The 17,584-nt window shown below is 38.2% G+C and overlaps 1 protein-coding gene across 1 annotated transcript in view; it reads left to right on the plus strand.

Moving 5' to 3' along the window:
* CIP2A (cellular inhibitor of PP2A) overlaps positions 1 to 16,861 on the plus strand; it is a 24,860-nt gene extending 7,999 nt beyond the window's left edge. The window contains exons 9-21 of the mRNA XM_048295229.1: positions 287 to 514; positions 998 to 1,157; positions 2,012 to 2,153; positions 2,924 to 3,023; positions 3,906 to 4,024; positions 6,531 to 6,723; positions 8,930 to 9,004; positions 9,088 to 9,198; positions 9,898 to 10,094; positions 12,006 to 12,119; positions 13,958 to 14,040; positions 14,539 to 14,678; positions 15,724 to 16,861. Coding sequence (XP_048151186.1) covers positions 287 to 514; positions 998 to 1,157; positions 2,012 to 2,153; positions 2,924 to 3,023; positions 3,906 to 4,024; positions 6,531 to 6,723; positions 8,930 to 9,004; positions 9,088 to 9,198; positions 9,898 to 10,094; positions 12,006 to 12,119; positions 13,958 to 14,040; positions 14,539 to 14,678; positions 15,724 to 15,894 — 1,833 coding nt within the window. The 3' untranslated portion in view covers positions 15,895 to 16,861. The remainder of the gene's footprint in view (positions 1 to 286; positions 515 to 997; positions 1,158 to 2,011; positions 2,154 to 2,923; positions 3,024 to 3,905; positions 4,025 to 6,530; positions 6,724 to 8,929; positions 9,005 to 9,087; positions 9,199 to 9,897; positions 10,095 to 12,005; positions 12,120 to 13,957; positions 14,041 to 14,538; positions 14,679 to 15,723) is intronic.
* The last annotated feature ends 723 nt before the right edge of the window (positions 16,862 to 17,584 follow it).

Consider the following 17,584-nt stretch of genomic DNA (forward strand, 5'->3'; position numbering starts at 1 on the left):
CTTCATGCTGAGTGTATACCTGTTTGTACTTTTTATTGTATCACTAGCTAGCAGTCATGTCTGAAAAAAAGAAAGCAATACACTGAATACTGTCACAAGCCTTCACCAGTCCAGTGAACTGTTTCTGCTGCTAACCTGGCTTTAAAGAGAGAAAATTATTCCTCATAAAACTTAAAAAGGAGTTGCATAGAACTTGCGTATCTCTTTAGACTCGTGTTACGGCAGTTGCAGTTTCTGGATAAGTTCTTGATTTAAAAGCATTTGAACTCTTCTTCATTTCACACAGATCTTAGAGCTGCTGCTTGCCTTCTGCTCTGTGCTAGAACTGCGTCACACCCTGCGGCAGGCGATACTGCAGCCAGCTGGTTTGCCAGTCTCTGGAAACACCAGGCTTGTGACTCGCTCAAAGAGTTTTGAACCATCTGTGGCATTGGTGCACTTGTCAAACCAACCATTGGAAGCCTCTGAAGACTGTTCAGGTCTAGCATTGCAACTATTCAAAGAGATTTTTGAGGTACCAAGACTGATAACTGAGCTTCTTAGCAGCTCTTATTTTTAAATGATTTTTAAAGAACTATTATAATTTGACTTGAAAAATAGCACATAAAAAAAAGTACCTGCAATAAAGTTCATTGTAAAATAGCTATGTTGAAATAAACATACTTCATAAAACAACTGTTCTTTTAAAGACATGCAGTATTTTAGAAATAATGTCTGTGTTGTAAGTGGGAGACATGGCAGTTTATGAAGTCATGAGGTAGCTAGAAAACTATCAGAATTCCTTTCTAGAACTTACTGAAGTGAGTAAGTTCCTGCTGTTTCTGTTCTCTGTTAACTTCCAATATGATACTGATTAGCCGTCTTAAACCTGAAATAGGAAGGGGCTGGGAAAGCAGAAACACAGGCAGGGGTAGAGTGCAGGAAGGGGTAGAGTAAGCTTGGCTTCCTTGTGTTGTACTTTTAAATATTGACATAAAATAAAATGTCTTTATTACAGGATGTTATTAACAATAGGAACAGTGAATCAGCTGAACACTTTATGGATCTTTTGCTGCCTGTTCTTCTTGATCATCTTCAGATGCCAGAACAGATTGTGGATGAGCTATTAGTGAAGAAAAAGTGTGAAAGAATGGTCAAGGCTATTAATGTCCTGACAAATATCCTTTTTATGTGCCTATTGGCAGCTGATTTATTATTCCTCCACCATAATCTGCTCTAAGATGTTAGAAGACATGTCCACCTTGGGTCACTTTAATAGCTTCTAATGACAATAAGTGCCCTAATTTTACTTAGGAGTGTCATCTTGCAAGATCTAAAGTAGCTTTCTAATTGCTGTGAAATTACTTTGTAATGCGGTGGTGCAGGATAAAATGTTGTGGCTATTCAACAGAACAGAAGCACTTTGCAGATGGAAAACAAAGACGAGTGTTTTCTGTTGAAATTTTGTGGGGAATTTGGGCGGCCATCTTCTTGATCCATGTAGTACTGTTGCCTGGCTAAGTCAAGTGCAGCTCCCAGCCAAATATGATACAAATTTAGATCAGAGAAACACAGAAAAATAATGTGGAATGATACAGTTTTACACTCCTCATTGAGTCCTTAGTGTCTGTAGTAAGTTTAGTAAGGAGAATGTGACTGCAGAGAGTAGTCCTGCATCTAAGTTCTGTGGGGAAGTCTCTCCCAGCTCACTTCTAGGTAACTAGTTCTTGTGTTGGGGCCTGCCTGGTCCCTGCCTTTTGTTCACTGTGTTTCTTTATGCCACCCATTTTATTGAGGTTTCCCTTAGCTGTCTGTTTCCAATAAGTGTGTGTATTAACTGAAAAGCGGAGCTTACTTGGCTTGTGAGTTAGGCATGATTTAAGTGGTTTATGTTGTTGGGTATTAAAAGCATTCTTAGAGTCTCTTGTGCTTTGATGCCTTAGCTTTTGTGTCCTTTATTATGACAAAATGTTGCCTTTTGGTGCCAGTCCATAGGCATAGGTATATTGAATTTTTTCTTAACTCTGCCTACTGCTCTGCAGAGATGACATACTGAAAATGCGTGTCTCAAAGGTGCTGACTGCCAGCCAATGCACGTGTCTGATAGAACACCAGTTTCCTTATAGCGGGATTGATACTGGTTTTGGGACAAAATTGGTGGACTCTAAAATGTGGTGAGCACACATATTTATCTAATATCTAATCAAGCATGACTGGTGTGAGAGTTGTGATATTGTTGCAATGGAAAGAGTATGGTAGTTGAAAGTACCATTTAAATGCATATAAATCAATATTGGTATTAAATCAAAATTAGCATTTTTGTGGAATAAAAAGTAATCTTGCTGGTCAGTTCAATCAGTAAAACCCAGCTTGTGCATTCAGATAATGTTTTTGGCATAAGCTGGCGATCCACTTATGTGGAACAATGACCTTAAACCTCATGCAGTAGTTGAAGCTGATCCAAGTTGAAGCTTACCAGAACTGCTCATGGCACATGATTTCTCATTTTGATTTTATGCAATCAGAGTTCCAAAATATCACACATCAGTATGGGGGGAAATTGTTGCACTGAAAATTAAATTCACATTCCTTCAGCTCAGTGTCATTAACCTGAATGCCAATATAGCTAAGAGTTACTTGGCCAAAACCCAGTGAAATATAATTAGACCTATAATTAGACCCTCCTCACTTCTAGCCTGGAAGTGGTGTTTTTGGTCTTCATTGTTGCCATCCTTGGCATGCTGGAGAAGCTCAGATACATGTCCAAGGAACTCAATATGATCGCTTTGGTTTTGGCATTGTTGCCTTGCTAGACCTATTTAATTTCTTTGTGAAGGTATTTATTATTTTTTTTTAATTGACTGAATTTGTCAGTGCTGATTTGACATATCTCACCTTTTTTTTTTCCCCACCCAATTTGCTTTTCTACTTGGATGTTTAAAAGCAAACTTGCTGCTGATATTATTTTGAAAATGCTTGATCTTATGAGCAGATTGCAGCAGGATGTACCTGGTATGAAGGTCAGCTTCTACAAAATGTTACAGGTATAATTTTAAAACATTTTATGAAATGTATTTGTGAAATAGTGTCACTGCAGTACAGTTGTTTAGGTCTAAATGTTTTGCATGCTTGTCTCTGAAGTCGGTAAAGCTTCTTGGAAAATACAGTCCCTTATGCACAATTCCTAAAGGTTGTTTCATTATTAATTCTTCTAAAATAAGAGTAGTTTGCTTTTACTCCAGTCACTTGTTTTGGTAATGCATATGAAATCATACTTCAGCTGCCTGGTAAGAATTATCCTTTTAAGACTGCATTATGACTGCAGTTTAAAGGTAGCAAACTAGAAAATAATTACCACAACAATATAATTATTTGTAGGGTTGGTTACTATTAAATATGTACATGTAATTTGGAACTTTGCATGGCCAAAGTTTCTGGTACCTATTGGTCAGACGATACCTTAATAATTTACTTTATAGATGGAAAAGCAATCCAGACAGTCAAACACTTCTTGCTGTTTTGGGGATTTTTCATTCAAGAATGGGAATTGTGTGATTTAATGGGTAACAATGAGTTTTACAGTCCACGATTAATCTTTATAACTTCAGCTAGTGACCTTTTACGTTGAGTATCAAGCACTTGAAAACTTGCAGGAATTAACTAGTCTCTTTATCTGTTGTGTTGACTTTAATGTAAAACATGATTTCGAATACTCAGAAGTATAGACCATTTTTAAAATCACTTGCTGACTTCAGTCTCGGGAACTTAAAAGGGCAAACTTCAAGAAGGTAACTTAAGTTTTAAATAAAACATTTCTGTGCTTATGGGCCTTGATATTGTAATGTTTTTTTAGCTTGTGTTTGGTGGGGTTTGTTGTTTTTGTTGTCTGCTCTATCTTGTTTTGACCAAACCAATTTCTTTATTAGGATCAACGCTTGATTACACCTTTGACATTTGCTTTAACATCAAACCATGGAGAGCAAGTCCAAGTGGGACTTAGAATACTGTTTGAGGCTGCTCCCTTACCAGATTTTCCTGCCATAGTGTAAGTTATTTTTGTGGTACTCTGGTTAGATTTGACGTTTTTACAGGCTTAGTGATATTCATGTTTTTTGGAGTACTATTTTCAGAAACTTTAGAAATTTGTCTTGTTTCTGCTTTACGTGCACTTATGAGACAGTAGTGATCCTGGAGGCCAGAGGAAGCCATCCCCATCCTGATGGTGTTCATTTTATGTCAGATCCTAGAAAGAACAGGAGCGATTGACTCCTGTCCCTAAGTGCTCATTTGTCTTGGAACTTAGGGTGCATCTAATATTCTGACTGTCAGATTGCTCTCTACTGAACTCTGTCAGACATTTCAGTCTTCGGTTCCTGAAGCTTTGGTCACACTTTTGCAGTTGCTTCCAGGAAAGAACAGGTTAGGATAAGACACAGGCAGATGGCAGTTCAGGTAGTACTTAAGGTGGTTTAAACTAGGGAAGAAGTATTGAGAAACTCTGTTTGATAGAGTCCTTATTTGTGTAGATGTAATAAAATACAAAAAAAAAAAAAGACTTTAAATTGTATCAGAACCTGGAGTTGAACCTGACAGACGTCAAGGGCAACAAGAAAGACCATTACATCAGCAGCAAAAGCCAGACTATAAAAATGTGTTCCTTTCTGCTCAGTGGGGCAGGGGACCTGTTGGCAAAGGACATGGAAAAAGTTGACATACTGAATGCCCTGCTTGGTCTTCACTGGTAAGGATTCCCAAAGGCAAAGCGATGTCCCTGAGAGCAATGGGAAGGCCTGGAGGAAGCAAGACTTACTCTGGGTGGCACTGGGTCAAGTTATGGAACGTTTAAACTAACTGGATGTACGGAAGTCCATAAGACCTGACAGGATGTGCCCTTGAGTGCTTAGGGATTGCCTGATGTCATTCCAAGGCCACTCCAGAATGTCTTTGAAAAGTCACGGTGATTGGGAGAGGTTCCTGAAGACTAGAAGAAAACAAATGTAACTTCTGTCTTCAAGAATGGCAAAGATGATCAGTAGCACCCTGGACTGCACTTGGAAGAGTACTGATGACAGGGCAAAGGAGGTGATCATTCCCCGCTGCTCAGCTGTGGTGAGACCACACCTGTAGTGTTGTGTCCAGGCCTGGCTCTCCAGTGCAAGAGAGATATGGACATGCCAAAGTGAATCTAGTGTAGGGTTTGAGGGATGAGCATGCGTTGTACAAGGTGAAACTGCAAGAACTGAGCTTACTTTTGAGAAGACTTGCAGGGTTCTTATCAGTGTGTTGAAATGTCTGATAAAAAGGAACAAAGGAGATTGGAGCCAGGCTTCTCAGTGGTACCCACTGACAGGATGGATGTAGGCACAAACTGAAATATAAGAAAAAACCTTTTAGATTTCTTGAAATATCAGAAAAGAAACCCTTTTACTATAAGGGGAGGTCAAACTGGAAAATTTTGCCCAGAGAAGTTGTGGAGTCTTCATCCTTTGAGAGAGTCAAAATTACCAGGCATAGTCCTGGGCAACCTGCTAAGAGCAGGAGTGTTGAGTTAGGTGGTCTGTAGATGGATCCCTTTCAACCTTAATTATTCTGTAATTATATGGGTTTGTGGATATAAGAAACATTTTTATAATGGCCAATAATGAATAGTCTGGCTGAAAGAATGAAAGATCTGTACAATCAAATATGTTTGGAATTGTACAATGGAATAGCCAAATGACATGTCTGTAGATGCAAGTTAAAAATAGGCTTTTGCTCACTTAAGAAGCAATTGAGACAGCACTTCAGTGAAGTGGTTGGGATAGCTTAGTAATTAAGGAATTTATCAAGAGGAAGGAATTTATAACTGGTGCCTCTAAAATCAGCTCTTTTGATTTATCATTCTTATTTGAAACATGTTATTCGTACCTGCCTTGAAAATACCAACCACAAATTACATACAGGCACTGAAATATAGGTGCTGTAATTACTTTTTTCTAAGCTTTTGAGTTCTCTTCCCTATACAAATTTAAACAGATTGCAGTTTTATCTGCATATTTAATTTTGGTTAAAGTTTAGAAAACTAAATGTGCTGTACACAATACAGTATTGTAAAATAGAATTGCAGGCAAGGAAACTTGCAGCACACTGAGGTTTATGGGTAGGACTCTGCTTTAGCTTGATTCTATCTTCTTATTTTTATGCCAAATAAAAATTCTTACTAAATACTTTCTCAATCTTCTTTGAGACAAACAGTGGCCTACTTAAGTTGAATAATAACAGGCGAAATAACCTGTTTCACAGGTTCGTAAGAGACATGATCTGTTATGCTCAAAAAGAGCTGAGCACCATGTCCTTTCTGATGGGATTCTGTATTTGTCTCTAAAGTTTAGCCATGATACTTTTTTTCCCCCCTTTTTCTGTATTTCTGGCCAGTTTGGGCACGTGTCCAATACACATCTTCGTATTCTGTTGTAATGCAAATGTGATTTTGTTATGAATTGTTCTCCTCTTCAATCCTTGCAATGGTATTTGTAGCAGGTTGTGTCATTAATAGCCTCATGTTTATTCAGGCTGGGTGAAAGCATTGCAGCAAATAATGCCTACAGAGAACAAGAAACGCAGCACACAGCAAAGAGAATCCAAATGCAGTCACCTGTGACCAACAGTACTTCAGTGAGGTGTTCTTCATCCTGTCCTTCAAGTAATGAATCCAAAGCTTCAAATATTGAGGAATTAATACAAAAGCTTCATTCTGGACTAGAGGTTAGTAGAATTTATATACCCTTGTGAAATATTTGACACTTTTTTCACTGGGAGGGATGGAAATTAAAATCCAAGTGTCAGACTACTATGTGTGTAACAGTTAAATTTGGTTTAGATTCCTGTCTATTTGGAATGTGCTCCTTTTACTGAGCTGCTGAGCAGAATTCAGAGATGCTACCAGAAGGCAGGGCTCCTTACTGAGGTCCCTCTCCAGTGGGTTTGCCCGCAGTCATCTTAGCTGTCAGATGCGGAGGCAGGAGCCAGGTCTGGTCTGACTGCCTAGACTTGCTGGGACACATACAAGGAACCTCCTCCCTCTGCTTCCTAAGAAATAGCATGTGATGAAATAGAGACGCTGTGCCACTTTAGAAAAGCATGGTGCATCTCTTGAGTGCCTAAACACACATACTTACATTTTCATTTTGATGGATGTAGCTGACTCTAACATTTGCAGCTCAGGTTTTGTGGAAAGGTGCTGTTATTATTTCAGAAGACAGTTCTTACTTCCCTCTGCAGCAACTTGCATCATGAAGGAGACACTCAGCCAGGCACTGCATACCATGTGCTTTGTGGGCCATCCTGGCAGATACTGAATATATCTCCTCTTTCCCTTTTCTATTCAAAGCAAATTAGCTGCTTTGTAGCTGCTTTAGACTGAGTGATGGATTGTTGATTCTATGCTCTTTTGGCTTAAAAGAACAGTATGCAAATTGGGAAAAGGAATAGAAAGTTTCTTGATAACAGCTTGATATCTGTATTAGTAGCATTGCCTCCAGCCTTAGCTTTGCAACTCTCATCTCTTTGTTGTGACATAAAAGTGAAACTCAGAGAGCTACCAGTTCCAGTCAGCTGCCAGAATAACAGTGAAGAAGGTCAGGTGAGTCTTCCTTGGCTTACTTTTTACTCTGCCACTGGATGCTCCCATTGATCATCCTTTTCAGGACTGCATGTGACAGTCTGTGGGTACATTGCTGTGTTTATATTAATGTGAATCAAAGCAGCCACAGGTGCCTACACAGCACTAGTACAGCAGCTTCTAGTAATGTGACAGACTGTAAACCTGCTTTGATTTTTTTTTTTTTAGGGGAGAAAGTTGTTGATGGATTGTTGAGTGATTCTTTTCTTAGACCTTCTAATTAGTAATTCAAAATCAATATACACATTCACTTAAAATATGCAGTACTTCAGTTCTGTGTGTATATTTTGTAAAGCTTAAATGCTTGTAAAAACATAATTGAGAAAACACTTTTCATAGTATTACTGTTCAGAGAGAATGAAGGGAACCTCATTCTTAGAGCTCTTCTTGGAGTAGTCACTGCCATGACCTTTTAGATATTTTAAGCTTGCAAGTAGGAAAATAAACTACTTGTTTCATACTTTAGGGACAGAAAAATGAGCTGAGAACTGGAGCTACACAGGGTCTCCTGTTAATTTTCAAAAAACTCCTGTTAATTTTCATTCTTCATAGTGGTTCAAGATGGTGCAGAGATGGTGGCTTTTCCGTAGGTGATAAATGTCTGAACAGCTGGCATAGTTTGCATTTGGTTGTGCATCAGCATCTATGAACAGCTGCTCAGAACTGGTGTTATAGCAGCACTGCCTAAGAGAAACATCCTGAAATCACTAAGTAGCATTCTCACTTGACTCAGGCATATACTTTAATTAACACTTAGGACTTTTTGTGCCATGCATGGTGCATTTCCTCTAGTAAGTCTGGGTTGACACAGCAGGTTCTGTCCTCAATAGTATCCTTTCTAGTATCCTAGAAAAGCTTTCCTGGGCCTTTTCTGTTAATTTATATGTTGAGAAGGCAATGGAGTGTGAACAAGGAGTTTTAACCATATGCATTTTGTGCTGTTAATGTTAAGGCAGATTACTTTAGGTGTCCTATGAGGGGACTGCTAATTCTCCATCAAAGATCAGACCAAGGGGAATTATTTCAGAATGGTGATTTTACCTTTTTATAGTGCTGGACTGATAGTCTTCTGTGGATGACTCCCACTTAGCCTAACCAGTTCAATTGCTCACAAACTTTCCACAAGAGTCGGGTGGGTACCTTTGAGTAGACAGCCTCAGATACAAAAATGAGAATTCAAAAAGCTGGTGGCAGGTGGAGTTCACAAAACTTTTGAGCTCTTTAGGCTCACATTACCTGTGTAAGTAAATACAAATTTCCTGTACCAGTAATTGCAAAACTTTTCCACAGATGAAGGAGCCCTTGGCTGATGTGAGGATGTCTGACATAATGGATGTCTACGAGCAGAAGCTGTCAGCGTTAGCAGTGAGTACAACCTAAAGCACATGGGGATGTTGCAGTTAGTACTTTCAGAAAATGTTAATGAGAAATATCCTTCCTATATGCAGTCTAAAGAAACGAGGCTGCAGGATCTTCTGGAAGTAAAGGCAGTAGCTCTGGCTCAGGCTGAGAAGCTGATGGCTCAGTACCGGTGTCAGAGAGCCCAGGCTGAGTCTGAGGTAAGTAGCAGAGCCTGGAGGTGGGACTGAGCAATGATTGTCTGGGTACCTTTAACTGTGATCAGATGTGGAAACTATACTGCTTATCTGTAAGCTGTGCTTGCGAGTTAGGGCAGTCTTAATTTTCAGCATGAACATCCTGTTTTCCTCTGGATTGTTCTTTTGCACAGTTTTCTTTAATGTCCTTTCCCTTACAGAAGTCAACAAAACCAACCTACTCTGCTCATTATCGTTTGTTAACCATTAGTGTTAATTCAGCAATATTGAAAATTAATAAACCCACTTGCTAGAATTCTCTATAGAATTTGCTAGTATATGAAGAACTGTTTCCTCTTTGTGTCTTTGTGGGGTCTGTATTTGAGCTGCATGTTGAAAAGTGAGAATAATTTCTATTCTTTAAAGGTCGTATTAAAGATTGGGCTACAAATTACTAAATCCATAGCTAAAAAGTATTGTCTTTTACTTTGTTCTTCCCTCTTCCCTCACATTGTTTATAAGTGGAGCTAAAGGAATTTAGTGAAGCAATTAATTTGTAGTTAATATTAGGTGAGAGAATTTATTCTTCTAATGTAGATGATGGCATTTTGGTGTTAGATCTATGTCCTCAAGCATGCCTAATACAACTTGAGAAACAGAATTCCCTTTAATATATGTGGCTTTTTTTTTCTTTTTATTTGGGGGGTGTGTTTCCATTCAAAGGCAAGAACTCTTGCTGCAATGCTGAAGGATGCAGAACGAAGAAATGAAGAGCTTAACGATTTGCTGAAAGCTCAACATGTAGAATCTGAAAAAGCACAGACTGATATTGAACAGCTCTTTCAGCACAACAGGAAATTGCAGGCAGTTGCTGAAGAACATGAAATACTGAAAAAATCCTCTCTTGATCTTCTTCAGAGGTAAGATGAGTAAGATCTCTGAACAAGTATTTCATAGGCAGAGATTTATGATGTCCTTTATTGGGCTAGGCACATTAGAAGAGCAACATTACATGCTGTGTCATGTTTTTAAGTGAAAAGTTCATTATTTTTTCTTTCTTCTGTGTGCTTGTCAATAAGTTTAACTTAAGTAATTCAAGAACTTAAATTTCCATTGCATTTGACGTAGTTAAATTTACTAATACATTAACATTCAGCTTTCAGTGGAATGAGAACTGAATTATAGGTGCTGAAGGTCCAGTTCAGGGAATAGCACGAGCTTTGTATAAAAGGGACCATTGTTCTCTAAGACACAGAACTCACAATGTTTAGTTTCTGTTAGCATTATACCATGCTCTCAGTGTCTGTCTTTGATTTTGCGTGCTGTCTTGATGACATGCTGCAAGAGTTCTGGAGAAACAGCCAATACCAGTATGTTTGCGTAATGTGGGACTCGGCATCGTTGGTCACGTCTGTACCAAACTTGACTTAAATTAGGTAAAAGTCAGGTAGGGAGGAAGGAGGCACATTGTGTGTCCTGAATTATTTATAAGCATTATTTCTTTGGCATCTTAAGCTAAAAAGAATATGTGAGACACACAAAGTACATGAAGATAGAAAATATTTGCAATTAGAATGTGCTTTGGAAGAGTAAAGGCTTAAAAGAGCTTTGACTTCTCAACTCACATGAACTGGTCTGGTCACTAGGTGTCAGCAAGGCAAGGAAACTGATAAAATTGAGAGCAAATTTCTTGCTTAGTAAGGGGAGCAGGCATTATATTAGACAATTTTGAAGGCATATTGCTGCCAATAAAGGAGTCATTAAGGGAGGAAAATATATAAAACCTTTTTCCATTACGCAATTTCTTGAATAAGTGTCTAGTAGGTCATTGTGGAAGTGCCTCCATTTTTGCTTGAATTATATGCAGCCATACACTTTGTGAACATGCATTTGACTAATTCATGTGAACTAAATCAGCCTCAATCTAGTATCTAACAGTTTTAAATTCTCTGAACTAGGAACAAAACTTTCTAATCCTTACAATGTGTTTCTAAAACAAAAATTTACTTTTTTAAAACAATCGTCAAATATGCTGTTTCTTAAAAATAATCAGTTAACTGACATCAGGGAAGAGAAGCCTCAGGGCCATCGGGGGAGGGCCTTTTGGTAGGAAGGTAGGAAAATGTTTGCTTGGAGCATGAGATCTGCCTTATAAGCCTGTGTTAACTGCACACTGCATTGTCTTCAGTATGTTCAGTTTTTAGTATCACAAGACAACTGGAGGTCATAGACTGACTTAAAGGGTCCCTTAAAAGATGACTGACATACACAAACTGTTACAGATTAGCTCTTGGCAAATTTCTAAAGGTATTTATAGTTTTGTCAATCCCTAAAAGTTTTTTACTGGAGGAAGGTTTCTTCCTGATCATTAATAATTCAGGATTTGTAAGGAATCCTCTGAAGCTTGGCTGGTTTGTTTGTCTGTCTCTTTTCTTCTTCCAAGTCAAGCATTGGAACAGGCTGCGCAGGGAAGTGGCTGAGTCACCATCCCTGGAGTATCTAAAAGATGTGCAGATGGGGCATTTTGGGACATGGTTTAGTGGTGGACTTGGCAGTGCTGGATTAATGGTTTGGCTCAATCATTTAAAGGGTCTTTTCCAACCTAAATGATTCTGATTTTGAGTATGTTCATTTAAAAAAAAAACAAACCCAAAAAATCTAACACACTAAAAACCAGCTGTCACCAAAAAACCCTCAATTGTACACCCCTCCTTCAGAAAACACCTTGCTTGTTGCTTGAGTGGGATGGTTGCACAGATCATGTCAAATATTTTTATTTGACGAACTATTAAAGTAAAAGCTCTTCAAAAGCAATTACACTTCATTTGTAGGTATGAAACAACTGAAAGACAATTTAAAGATCTACAGATTACATGCAATTCACTAAATAAACAAGTGGAAGCAATGAAGAAACTAAATGAATCACTCAAGCAGCAGAATGACAGGTAAGTTCAGTTTAGTCTTTTTAAAGCAAGTTAAACAGTAAAACTAAATAGCACTTTAGTCTCAGTTTTTCAACCGTACTTTAAGTAATATCTGAGAAGTGAAGTTAGAGGAAGCCAAAGATGCTTCAGGGTTGATTTGTACATTTATGTTGGATGAGAATCTGTAGTACTGACTTTGGTGATTTATTTTGTTTGCTCCGTAATTGGTTGGAGTTGGTGAGGAAATATCCACAGACTTCAGCAACAGCTGGAAGAGAAAGATGATGACCCAATTCTTGGGTGCATTTGGGAGAGCGTGGAGGTGTAATTTTGATTGTTGTTGAATTCTTAAATGCTTTTATCACTCAAAGATTTCCATGTATTCCCTTTTAGCCTGCAGGTTTTCTGTTAATGTTGTCAGATTGGAAAAAAAACCCCAAAACAACCAACCCTATTAAATGAACACATTTGAAAGTTATATTAGAAGTCGTGGATGGGTGGTATTCTGCCTGTGGTATAAAACATATTTTCCAACTATAAAACTAACATTATCTATGTCTTCCTGAGGAGTAATTGTAATTTTTCCTTTTTGATGGCTTAAAATAGAGGTCTGATATACCTTTCACCAATGTAATGAAGGGAATATAGGACTCTTCTTTGACAGATTTTATTTAATACATAACTTTTCAGAAGATGTCTCTAAAATATGTTCATAGGCAGGCCTTGTATTCAGTTGAGAAATAAAGTGCTATTCTTGGTTTTACTTGCAAAGTTCACTTCATCCTTCCAGGCTCTTGCCTTGTCAGTAATCAGAGCAGTCCAAATCATTGCCTTGAGTTCTGATTCAAATGGAAAATTTTCATACTGATACATTAGTTTGCTACTGAATAAATTTGGCCACTTACATTGAATGGTGCAATATGCAGCTCAGGGTAATTGGGGAGATATTCTGATGAAAGCTGACCCTTGTTAAAGCCAGGCTGGAGGAGCAGTTTTTTTTATAGATACTCTTGAACTGCCAGAGAAATGGAGACCATGGGAAATATACGTCACTCCCTATTGCTAGAGGCTGCAGCTTAGAAACTGGTAGATAGGAGGTGGATAAACAAGTAAACAAAAGTGACAGCAGATGCCATGTAGGCAAGGCAAGTGGCAAGTAGAATATGGCTTAGAAATTAGTCTAGCTGGTAATGGAAAACTGTGTTAGCTTCAGGGAATGTAAAGTGTTCGTGTTACAGCTGTACTGCTGGTAGATGACAGTACCTCAGTGTTAAATGGGTGTGGAAACTGAGCATTATCCGAACTGGTGAGAAGTGAGGCAGGCCTGCACACGAGCTATGGCGCTGTCTTATGGTATGGTCACTCTTGAGTGTTGTGTGACAATCTGGGAGATGTTCAGAATTACGTTTTTTATGTACAGGTGTCCTTGCGTGGATAATACCTGAAACAGATTTTACTAATTGCATGGTCTCTTTAGGAGCATAGTAAGACCTAAAACCCCAGCATCTTTAATCAATAATGGCAGGGAATTTTTACTTGCGTTGAATGACAATTTCAGTTCTGCCACAGTTTTTTGAATCATTTGTGGCTGTGATCAAAGGCACCAATTTCTGGGTTTTGTGTTCCAGGTATCAGCCTTTTCAGTAGTTTCTACCATGATCAGAGAAGGGCAGTGACTATTTCATGGTGGCAGGAAGGAAATAAGATCTATCTCTGCTCACACACTGCCCATTCGTAGGTTTGATGAAGTTCTTGACTGCAAGTGGAAACGACACAAAAATCATTCTAGCTTCTTAGGACAGGGAAATGGTGGCATATCTTTAATTTAATCATTAAAATTTATTTCTCTGCACTTTCAGGACTGCTGCACAGTTAGTAGAAAGTGAAGAGCACAGAAATGAATTACAGCAACAGCTACAGGAGAGAGATGGCACAATAGCGAGTAAGTCACCTACCTTAAGGTCACTGAAGCTAGAGAACCAGCTGCATTAACTACCTGTTATTATGGCCTCTAGATAAGCTGCTATATCTTACTGGGCAACTTTTAAATCTTAAAAGTTGGCCACAGGTACATAATTTAATAGCTGAATGAAACAAATACAAATTTGAATTTTTTAGAAAGGCTGCATGAAGTTGATTTCCCAGACTTCACTGAATCTCTGCATAGTGTGTCCTTTCAGGATCTTCTTACAACATGTCCATTAGAACAATTTTCTGTAGGAACTGCAAATTAGAAGAGCTTAATTAAACTCTCTCTGCAAATGCCTGGAAGCAACCACTAAAATTTAACATTAGATGGCACTACTCTGTAATTCAATTAGCAGCCATGTTGAGTCTAAAAACAAAAAGTTAATTAAAAAAGCACCTTGTTTCCCAGGCCAATGCAGTATCTGTTTTCTAAGTTTGGCATCCAGTCTTTTAATGTGTTCATTTTCTTAAGCCTTGCAACAGAATATAAATGTTCTGGAAGAAAAAATAAAAACTCAACAGAAAGAAAAAACAGATATGGAAAAAACTATCGATACTCTTAGAAAGGAATTAAGTGAAACAGAGCAAGCAAGGGAAGAACTGAGTATCAAGGTAAGGAATTATTTGCACCTGCATTCCTGAGACTGGAGTTTTAGGTATCTGTTTGATAGCGTTGGTGAATCAGTATTTTGGTGGTTAAGTACCTGAAGATCCTAGAGTAGTCAATGTAGTAGTGAATGAGAACAAATTCTCTCAACTTTATTGTGTACCTCTTGAGTTTTAAGTCAGGATCAAGTTCTAATGAGGTTCTGTGAGGCATGTGTGTGAGTATGTAATGTTGGGAAGGGAAAAACCTCCCCCAAACCTGCGGCATAATGTTAAATAACAGAGTGTAACACATTCCTCTTCAGTAGTTTTGACTACTGAAAATGTAAGTCAGCTTGCTTTCCCTCCCTTTCTCACATTGAATTAAGGTACATGTGTATGCACCAAAATGCACCTGGGGTTTTTTTGATCATTAAAATTCTAACAAAAAACCCCATTTTTATCTCCAAGAAAAAGTGTATTTTTTCAAAAGAGAGACCACTTTAGCTATACCAAGTTAACAGATAATATTAACAAAAAAAAAAACCAACAAAAAACCCCCAACTAAATCCCCCAAACTTCAGTGCAGCCTACATGTCCTTGGCTGCAGGTAAGGCTCCCTCTAAAATCACAAGGCAGAGACTCATTTTACATGCAAACTGATAAGCAAATGCAAAGTGTGCAGTCTGGCAAACACATTTACTGTATTTCCGTTTCCTGGAAGCAAAAGCTTAATCTCTTCAGGCAATATTATCCAGTATATAGCAAATATTTTTTTTGTTCTCACTAAATATTTACTGGTGTGGTGCTTGAAATGAAAGGTAGACGGTAGCACAATGATAACGGGGGGTTGGTGCTTTCCCATGGTATCCAACATTTTGCAGTGTGGCAGTAGCTGTAGTCACTCATCTGCACCAAATGTACAGCTGAGATTTCTGAAATAAGCTTGTCATTTTAAAACTGCTTTTTAATTACTTGCTTAAGTTCACCACCAGGCCACTCAGCTTTCACTGTATTGTGTGTTTTTCAGTTGGTAATGGAGGAAACTATAACATTTTGTTTGTTTCTGCAGGCATCTTCTCTGGAAGTTCAAAAATCCCAGTTGGAAGCATGCTTGGAAGAAAAAGAAGCGCTCGTAAATCTGCAGAAGGAAGAATTGGACAAACACGCCAGCATGATTGCAATAATTCACAAACTAAGTGGTGGCAAGCTAAGTGCAGAAACAGTAAACCTCAGTTTGTAGGGCTCTGTTTCCTGTGCTTTCTGTATTCTGTTAAGTGAGCTAAATTATTGGGAGGACTGCCAGCTTTGTACACAACGCATGCAGTTTGGTTGCCTTTTTGCATAATGCAGTTATTGTTTAGAAAGGTCAGCAACAAAAAAAAATGTTATCAGACCTGCTGAATAAAGGGGTTTTGTTGTTTTGCAAACTCAATTGGGGAAGAAAGCATCATTAACCATCAATTTTTGTTTCAGTGTAATGGGTTAAAAATTTTCAGTGTCAAAGTAAATTTGCAGACATGTTTCCCTTTAAATCTCTTGGTCATGGAGAAGGGGTAAGTAAATGTTGGGAGGGGTTTTGTTGTTTGGGTTTTTTTTTCTCCTTTTGTACCAGAAAGTGCTCGAGTAAACAAATTCTAGTAGGAAATGCCAAGCATGTTAATAACTTAATTGATAAATGCCAGTTTGACTTTGTCAAATGGTGGAATGGGAGGGAAAAACATCAAGCTGCTCACCAGAGTAAGGCAGCAATAAGGTACACATGTGCAGAAAATGGTAAATTAATCATTAGCATTTATGTGACAGAATCCAGGCTATATAAATATTGATTTTTTTTTTTTCCCCCCCTGAAAAATGCACTGTTTCAATATGCTATTCTAAGCCAAGTGTAGCTGAACTCTGGGTTGCATAGCAAGTAAATGCATGGGCACATCAAGGCATTTTGACAGCATTTCTGTCTTCTTTCATGGCAGTGTTTTTTCCAAATGGTAATGCATAGTGGCAAATGGAACTAGCAAATAAATTGATGTCTGTTTAAAATTTTGTTTAAAACATATATCTTCTCTTTATTGTAGGAAAACCTGGAGATTTTTGTACTTAATTCATACAGAGAAATACCTGTGCAAGGGGTTTTGCTTTTAGGCATCTTGACGTTATCAGTTCTGTAATCAAAATAGTTCTGTAATAAAGTTCCCTGTGCTGTTTTCATATTCATGTGTGCTGTATCCTCTGTGCTATTGGACATTTTTTTCCTTTCCCCAGAGGCTCTCTCATTTAGTGCAGGGAGTAGCTGGCACCAGCACGACAAAGAGCTCTGCAATAGAGTCAATTTTTAATTATCTGTGTCATGTCAGGTTGTCAGTTGGCTGTTCTGCAAGTGGAGACTTTTGTGCTTAGTTCCGAGCACCCTCACATCTCAATAGCAGGCACTCCAGTACTTCTTATCTGAAAGTAGCTGCCTTTTATTCTACATTATCTGGAAAAAGTTTTCCATTCAGCATGTGGTTCTATATGGCTTTGTTTGTTATTTCATTCATGCCTAAAAATACCCTTTATTGTGTATTTATTTTTCTGTACTATGTCTTTTCTGTGCTGCGTAGTTCACTTTTGGTGTACTTACTGTATATAATGACACAATAAATGGTTTGGAGTTGATGGTCTTCAATTCCTCACCTGCTGTGTGTTGTCTTCATCTTAGCACTCCTCTTTAGTCTCAATTCTGCATCCATTGATCTTTTTCTATTTTCCTGCTAGTGGTTTTATTAGTCTTTCACTTTCCCCATCTTCTCCATCTCTCTTTCACCCCTCATTCCAGCTGACAGTGCCTACCCTGCTTTTCCCTGGTGAAATCTCTGTCTTTTATTGAAATTAGGAAGCTTTCCTTTTGTGCTGTTTTGGATCTATTAGTGGAGTCTTTCCCACCTCTGAGATAA

Source organism: Corvus hawaiiensis, chromosome 2 (genome assembly GCF_020740725.1).
Source record: "Corvus hawaiiensis isolate bCorHaw1 chromosome 2, bCorHaw1.pri.cur, whole genome shotgun sequence".
NCBI lineage: Eukaryota > Metazoa > Chordata > Aves > Passeriformes > Corvidae > Corvus > Corvus hawaiiensis.